Genomic DNA, 8,993 nt, shown 5'->3' with positions numbered 1-8,993 from the left:
GTCCCATCTTCTCTGTCACACTTGATATACGTATAGACAAAATACAAATAAAACTTGCCTGCAAAGTATTCTTACAGCAGTCTGAATGAAAATAAACAACCAATAATATAGACCTTCGATGAAACAAAAAACAAAACAAAAAAAACAATACAACTTATATACATATCACATACTACACCTAGTAATGATGGGCATTTCTTCACAAATTAATGTTAGATTTAATTGATTGAGGCTACTATTACAAGACAGGCTATCATTAGTCCATTAAATGGCACACATCACACACATTGATTGGTAGCATATGTTCTCTAATTGCTGTCAAATAGTGGCGTATGTAAATCAATTTTAAATTTTCTGTGCATGTGTTGATCTCCAGGATGACTCTAAATGCAGGATAACTAGCTGTCTGCTAATTGGGAATATTATAAAAGTAAAAACAGTAGGCTAATTCTTTCTTCAGAAAAGATTCAAAGAAGCCAATGGTTAAAGCTTACAACAGGTTGTTATTGTGCATCACATGAGCAGCGCTGTAGAACATTTTTAAAGGGCCCTTGAAGCTAATGTAAAATAACTAAGTAAAACAATTTCCCCCCACAAATAGTTTAGGTATTTTCTCCTTTTTTTAAGTTACAAAGATCACTGCTACAACGCATATACTAAAATGTCAGATTTGAGCCCACTGACAACAGTATTGTGATGCTTGAGTCAGACTGCATTTTAATGTATACTTTTTGAAGGCATTCCATCAAAAGGGGTGATAAGATTTAAAGGGATACTTCACTTTCACATAAAATAAACATTAAAAATATATATTAAAAAAAAATGAAAGAAGTTATGGCAAAATAAAGGCCCCCTCACACATTAGTAGGACACTCTAATGCGTGAGGGGGCCATGAATTTTCCATTACTTTTTTCATTTATTTTTAATATATTTTTTAAATGTGTCCCCGTCCCTAAAGTGAAGTATCCCTTTAAGCCCATTATGCTTTGCCAAAAAGGATAATGGGATATGTATTTTCAACTTAAGAAAGTGTTGACACTTCAATGTCAGTAACTTATATGCCTTCTTAAAATGGATTACAGTTATTCTACACATTTGTTTTTTTGGCTCAAAGTGATAAATATATGTTCTAAATGTCCCTTTAATATACTTTAATTGTCTTACCTACACTTTACACTTTCATGTTTTAGACTACATGATTATGCATGTAAAGTTTTTCTTATGACTAATTGGCCCCAACTGAATTTTCCTTTGATCAGAATTTATGAAAGTGTAAAAGATATTTCACAATTTCAACAATCAGTAATAGAAGGGGAAAATATCCCCCACCCTCTGACAAGGTACCATTTCCTTGGCTTTCACAGTTCACACAAAGCAAATAAAGCTTCATTTATACTCCGAGTCCGTCGCATGTTAGCTTGTAGATCAGTTCTTGTCACAAGCGACACCATTGGAGTATAAATTGGGCTTAAGAATATATTCAAAAGCATTGCAGACATTTACAGATGAGGACAATATCATGATCATAATTCATCATAATTTAAAACTTGTTTTGCCAATACACCTTAAAATCGTTATTTATTGGATATCCCGACAAAAGGCCAGTCATAGTGATAGCAAGTCATAATTTGCAAATAGAGCCATGATATACTTTTTCTTGCACAATGAAGGTTAAGTTAATACTGTTAACCACTTTCAACCATGCATACCTATTTTGGGCTTGCCATAGACGAAAGGTTTACAAAATTTCCCAAAATAGCTACAAGCTCACAACACATCGTGACATGTAATCTTTTAGATTGGCTAGTTTTAACATGGGTAGCAAGGTATGATAAAGTCATAATTGTTGGCTCTACTCTATGCTGATCTGCCAACCTGCTAATTTCCTGCATTTCCTCTAGTAGATTAGTTAACGTTTTACTATTACGTCCCTCCACATCACAACATTCCACCAAATTTGAGTGAAGAAAGCATTTATTTTAGAACAGCATTCTGACATGTTTGTGCGATACTAAGACCTAACACAATAGTCAGAATGGCCCAAAAAAAATAAAACATTAACAAAAAAAATATTGGGGAAAAAATAAGAAGAATGTAAGGCATAATGTAATAGCCTAAATAATACCATAAATTATACAGCAGTAAACTAGGTTTAATAGCTAAAAAATGATTAAAACTCAAGCTTAACCTCCATTTTGATTACTAGAAAGACAAATTAATTATACCCATCGCACATAAATTTTCACTATACCGTATAAGTTCTTGTCTACAAAGATATTAGCCTACTAATATACAAATTTGCAATATAACATATTCTTTGTAAATAGAGCACTGTATATAAAATGTGACAATTACATGTAAATTAAGGGCTTTTAGGGAGTGATTCAAGCAAATGATCAAATGGCAAGTTGCAGAGTTAGATTTTGCACAGGATGGAATGCGCCCTTCAAGGTATGGGCACGTGAACCGGTTCGATGACGATGATTCTCCAGTAACAAATGCACTTTACCATTCAGAAAGTTCCATTATAAAGAGAGTAAGAATAATAGCGACAACTGAAAACATTACCAGATAACAGTGATTGATTGCTCTGTGGTGTTTGTTGTAGCCAGCTGAATCAAAATAATGACTAAACTGTTCAGATGGCTATTCAATTGTAGTCAGATCATACTTGCCCCTGGCATAAGTAAAGCCAAAGAACTAAAAGGCTGCTCAAAAGATGCACTGATAAAATAAGGCAATATGGCCATGGAGTACATTTTTTATTCACTCCGCAATCTGGCAACTCTGGCAAATGGAAGACTCAGTGTCCTACATAATACAGGCTGAGGGTACCAGCTCAAAAGGAGTGATTATGGGGATGAACAAATAGGCTTGAAAATATGCTGTGCCCATAGATGGAAGGCTAAAAATAACTTTGATCATGAACTAAAACAAAAAAAAAGTTTGAAGACTGGCCAACACAAGCACTAAGCCCACATTTACAGTCACCACCATCTACCTCTACAACGCACTGCACCCTCCGGAACTGTTTGAGCTTCCCCTTCCTTTTTGAGTTGACAATCGTGCGTGTACAGCTTGACCACAGTTAACGGTAACTTAGAATAGATTACCAGAGACACCAGTATGTTACAGTCTAATACAGTGCAAAAAAAACACCCATACGGAAGTGCTGAGATGAAAATAAACCCTAGTGTTTTCCACTCCCTCACTGGTTTGTAACTTAACCTTCAGCGAAATGGTATTTCATTCTTTGGGTCAAGTTGGTCTATCCCTCAATGATACATATTATAACCTTATTAAGCTTTTATGCTGCGATTCCCAGAACCTTAACAGCTGATAACTGTTGTACCAATGTATTATTTTAAGCAGGCAGAAAGAATTTCCCACATACATTCCAGGCACAACATACATACCCAGGTTAACTTCCACTTTTGCTCATCTAATAACCATAATTTAAAAAATAAACATTTAGCCTAAAAAAAAGACAAATATAATTTTGGCACTATTCTACCATGATCTCCTCAGTCTTTATGGCCGTTAGTACTGGGCCAGCAGAGGACAAATCAGAACCTTCATCTTTGGGAAAATCTTCCTGCTGGGTCAGCCCCGCTGCCACCTGCCCCTGCAGCCCCGCTAATGCACCTTGGCTGAAGCAGAGGTGTTTAATCACCTCGTTAGGACTAGAGAAAGTGGTCTCACAAATGTTACACTTGTAGGGCCTTGCAGAGCCCAGGAACAGGGAATCCATCTGGCTGCTGTCATCATCCCCTTCAGCGCACAGCTCCATGCTCTGCCGGTCCACCATGGTGTAGGCATCAGCCCCCTGGTTCAGGCACACATGGCGTGCTGCCTGGTTGGCACGGCAGAAGCTCTTGCCACAAGCACTGCATTTGAAAGGCTTGCCCGTGTGGATGTACATGTGTTCACGCCAGTGGCTCTTCTGGATAAACTTGCGTCCACAGGTGGAGCACTCGTACTTCCGCCGCTTCACCTCCCGGTCCAAGTCGGCGCTCTCGAGGTTGTCGATGTCAGCGATGTCTGATGGGGGAGGGGTGTCTGCCTGAGACTGAGACCCACCCAACCCCCAGTTGGAAGTGGTCACCTCTGCTCGGGGTGAGTCCAAGTTGGCAAGTGAGACTGGGGTTTGTTCACTGTCACTGATGACCTCCACTAACATGGCGGACCCACTCCTGCTCCCCTTCATCATCTCCTCTAGTTCTGGTGCAGTGTGCTCCCCAGGCATAACAGGGGAGAGTGCATTGTTGGCCTCAGACAGGGTATGCTGCAGGGCCCGGGTATGCTGGAGGAGGTGCTCTCTCAGCACGCTCCTCTGGTTGAAGCGGCTCCTACACAGATGACAGGAGTAATGCTTCCTGAAAGAGGCAGTCCTCTTCATGATACTGGGTTTGACATGGAGAATAGTATTGGCTGAGGAACTCTCCCCAGTCAGCATGTCTGTTCTCCGCTCCTCAGTCATCAGCTGACGATTACTAGTTGAAGCCTCCACCTCTGGGGGTGAAGAAGCATGCTTGGACGCAGATGAGTTGGTGTAGGCTGGTGTGACTGCTGGCGTTGGCCTATACTTTCCCTCTGAGCCGAGCTGGTCCAGGTCAAAGGGCGAAGACAGCTGGCGACGTCCAGGCACTCTAGGCGACAGCGCCACCTGCTGGTCAGAGATCTGGATGCCGTAGAGTGAGGTGGAGAGGTTCAGGCTGTGTTCTGGGTGGGAATAGACTGACTGGCTGGCCTCCTGTATGAGAGGGTAGGCATGCAGGAATTTGACCCCTTGCTCCAAGCGTGCAGGGTCTATCAACTGAGGTGCAAGTTTGCCTGTGTACATCAGGTTCAGGAGGTAGCTGAAGATATCTGGCTGTATGTCGGCAGCCTTCAGTCGAACACAGTCACTGAAAAATAAACAATTAGATATTAACAATGTGTCCATTTATGGTGTATTGATTAACACGGCTGGAAACAAATTTCTTGTAGTGAAATAGATAATTGAGTGATAAGTCGGTTGGATCGGAGATTGTCTGGAACCATCTATAAATCTGTAAATCTCCATATCTATCTGCCTGTCAGTCTATGTCCCTTTTATGCCCATATATGGAGAATCCTGATGAGATAATGTTGTGTTCCATACAGGGTTATAGTTAACAGCAGCATGAATCTTTTTATTGGTTTCAATGGCCACCAAACAGGTATGAATGATAAGTCATTGAAGGTTTTCTCATACTCGTAAAACTCTGTAAAGTGAGCCTACTGCTAGGAAAGCTTGCCACGTTGACACGTTATTTCAAATGCATGTTTCCATGACCAAGTTGTTAACTGAATATCAGCTGATGGACATTAATGACCCAGAATGATGAATGAATGAATGAATACAGGCTTATATGGAATTCATGTATGGTTGAAATGATTGTAAAATAACATTTTTTACATGTTTCGCGTTTGACGTGGTTCTTTGGATTATATTAGAGTTTTCCAGATATCTTCTGATACCATTATATGTCTTGGGCAGGTATTGACCAGATATCTATGAGGAAGATAGTGCACGCACATCCGTGGCCCAGGTGCAAGTCAAGCAGCAGTATCACAAAATGAAATAGAGTTGCGCATTGTAAATACTGAATAAATAAAAAGGTTTATTTTGTGTAAAGCCAGTATAATTGATGAGTTGATTGTTGTGAACAGGTGACCTCATGCCATATTAGGGTTAACCTATCAGTGTGTGGATGGTGTACTATATACATGTGTGTACGCCCATTCCCATGTATGTCCTGATGAAGATCTGATTGATGGAAACGTTGACGCAATAAAACATAGCTAAGCTTTTTTTCAGTATTTCCACACTCCATTTCCTTTTATTGACCAGATATCCAACACTATTATCAATAGTGTTATCATCTTACGTATTTTCTATACCTGTCCTGGTGGATGAACAGCATTCTGAAGTAGTTGGAGAAGGCAGCTAGGACTGCTTTATGGGCCTTGAAGAACACATCTCCTATAGCCACAGTGCAGTCGCACAGGAAGCCAAACTCCCTCTGAGCGTTAAGCTGCTGCAGAAGGATAAGACCATGGTTGGCCAACTCCATTATTCAACCTGCACAAAGGCATACACACCCACAGAAGTTACACAACACACAAACACACACACACGTGCACAAGTGCGCACGCACACACAACAGTCAGTTTCCTGTCTGGAAGGAGACCAGAGCTTATTGTGACCACAGAGAGGCAGGCAGACAGGGGTGATCTAACGACTTCGTGAAGCACAGCCTAACACAACAGCCAAGAGTCAATTTGTGTCAAATGGAGACAATTTGTGTTGTACAAATGTAACAAAGGCACTTAACAGTATGATTTAGCTGATCATAACTATGGGACAACAAGGTTTTCATCGTCTCTACTATATACTATAGATTAGATTTGAGTGGTTAGAGTGAAAGCTAGGACTAAAAGTTGCTCATCTAAAATGCATTCAGTTAATATTGCTGCTTTAAGTAGCCTTCAGGATTTGAAAAAAATTGTCAATGACAACCAGAATGGTCATGGGGTTTCCTGTAACAGTTGCCTTTAGCCTATTAAGCAGTTGGTTAGTAACTGTTAGTGCATACTGCATAGGGAAAAGAGACTGGCATTCTTATTGACCTCTCAGGACAACTTCCGTTAGGCAAACCTCACACAGCCCCTGTAGCCTATCCCTAGGGATATGTTGATGAAGGAATGGTTACAACTTGCAGACAAGAGCTCATTCTCAATTTTTACAGAAGTTCACAAGGATGAACACTCTGGTCTGGATTTTGCATCAATACAAGAAACACACACACACACACACATAAAATTGAACAAGTAAATATATATATATATTTTTTTTATAAACACTTAACTTTGCACTTTGAACCTGATTGTAACTGGTGTGAATCGACACTAATGGAAACTGTGTCTTAACTGTAAAGTGTATTTTGGTGCTGGCCACTGGGATGACTGCTGTTGACCCAAAGGTCTGCACACAGGACTGATAGAGGGCTCCAGGCCATCACATGACCAGGGTTACGGGTGTCGACACACATTCCTAAGGCAGAACTAGTTCCACCCCCTCCACCAGGGACTGGAAAGAGCCTGTGGGGCGGGCTGGGTGAATCTCCCTTCTCAGACAGAAGAACACTTTCTTCCCCCTCTAAACATAGCCTTAGCCAGCAAAGACAATGGAACAAGATAGTTTTATCATCGTCAGTTTGGACAAGATTATCTTATCTGAATTTGTCTATCTGCATGGGAATCCTACAGTGATACACACACACACACACACACACACACACACACACACACACACACACGTCAGTCAGAGAGTACTGTCAACCATTGTGATTACCCTTGAAGCAGTTTGATTTCAACTGCCTAGCAGCCCAAAGGCACAATAATCAGAATTTGAACACATCCTCTTCAGTGCTGATGATTGAACAAGCTATCTTTCAATTATTGAGCTACCCCTCAAGACAATCCTGCAACCGTAGCCTACCCTGATAGCCTACTTCAAAAGTAGTGTATAATCATATACTAGTGACAACAGAATTCCACTAGAAGTAAATGATTAACAAATTACTTCATGCATTATGGTTAATAGCAACACAACGGCAATGTCTATTTTCCGTTCTCAAGAAATCCTCCAATGAGATATTAATGAATCTCTTCTAGGCTAATCCACAAGTGTGTGATTTAGTCCTACCTAGTGGACTACGACATTTGATCAAAGATAATTACAACTGTTCCTGCATTGGACACTGTAATCAGTAGTTACTTGCCATGTGTTCATCATAGTAACATGTTTGTAACATTAAAGCGCCGCCCCTAATACAGACACGTGGAACAGTCAGTTACCCCACACAGAGGTAACCGGAACGCTCGCCCCAAAACAAGCTCAACCCCAGCGGTTGTTAAGGATTATTGTATATTGTTTTTTACTGAGGATACGGTTAGAAATACGTTTATGGTTAGGCATGGTTTTACTGAGGTTACGTTTAGGAATAAGGCTAGGTTTAGGCATAGTTTACTGAGGTTACGTTTAGGAATACCTGGTGGCAACCGTTCAGAGGTCGCCGGAATTGCCCCGGGGCGACTGTGTTTTGGGGCGAGCGTTTTGGTATTCCACAGACACTTCCGTAGTGCGCTTTATTTCTTCTAAACTGAAAATGTCCCCAACAACGATCGGAGTGAAATAAATACCCATGCACATGCGTATTTTGGGCAGTTAAAAGCAAGAGGCATTGAACAAGATCAGCAAAACCCTACACGTTATTTAACACCGCGCCTCTCGAGATAGAAAAACAAGCGCGCCACGGGACCTCTGCATCGCTTCGAAACGGACACACACACGCGCGCGCACGACGCACACACACACACAAGGGGGATGGGGTGGTCACGAATGCGTTTCTTTTAACTTCAGCGTGACAATTACAGGCGGTGAAACCCCCCCGTTTGTAAATAACGTTGTACTACAGCGGTAAATATAGTATAAAACAGACATACCGTGTTCCACCGCGGTCTTATTTGGTGGAGTTTTGACGTGTTGTTGTTAATGTTTGTTAACCGGGGGACTCGCTTGTCCGTTGGGCTCGCGCGCAGGCAGCTGCTCTCTCTCTCCCTCTCTGTTCCTTAGCGAACGCAGCATTGGCGGCGGCGATGGTCGTCGTCGTCGGTGTTTTCCGGTCGGGTTACGTTACAATCACATGACTTGACTGTGTTAAAAAAGCACCAAAAAACAGCAGTTGTAAAATCCCCCCCCCGAGCGTAACCAAACCGCCACCGAGTGTCACTGTGAAATCTAGTTGACAAGCAGCAACGGGTCACATACGTTCAGTGTGAACGGGGGCTCCCACCACAGTAGGAGAATGTAATTCATTCCGTGTCCTCCGGTAATATGGCACGTTAAGCGTAAACCGGTTTAAGGGAAGGGGTCGGTCGTTCTCCCTGCCCCCCACCCACCATG

The 8,993-nt window shown here is 41.6% G+C and overlaps 1 protein-coding gene across 3 annotated transcripts; it reads right to left on the bottom strand.

The window, feature by feature from the left end:
- Positions 1-913: 913 nt before the first annotated feature.
- Positions 914-8,993, bottom strand: zbtb2b (zinc finger and BTB domain containing 2b). 3 transcript variants are annotated; one of them, XM_080453766.1, is made up of 3 exons: positions 8,534-8,993; positions 5,927-6,107; positions 914-4,908 (listed from the first exon to the last, which is right to left on the bottom strand). In XM_080453766.1, the coding sequence occupies exons 2-3, from the start codon at positions 6,097-6,099 to the stop codon at positions 3,507-3,509; spliced, it is 1,575 nt and encodes a 524-aa protein (XP_080309892.1). In that variant the 5' UTR covers positions 6,100-6,107; positions 8,534-8,993; the 3' UTR covers positions 914-3,506. The 3 variants fall into 3 exon arrangements, with proteins under 3 accessions (XP_080309892.1, XP_080309893.1, XP_080309894.1); XM_080453767.1 differs by lacking the exon at positions 8,534-8,993 and adding an exon at positions 6,957-7,435; XM_080453768.1 differs by lacking the exon at positions 8,534-8,993 and having other exon boundaries at positions 5,914-6,045.

The sequence above is a fragment of the Gymnoscopelus braueri genome (genome assembly GCF_963280865.1).
Source record: "Gymnoscopelus braueri genome assembly, chromosome: 16".
NCBI lineage: Eukaryota > Metazoa > Chordata > Actinopteri > Myctophiformes > Myctophidae > Gymnoscopelus > Gymnoscopelus braueri.
The sequence above is the reverse complement of the archived record's forward strand: the minus strand, read 5'-3'. Positions and strand labels throughout refer to the sequence as shown.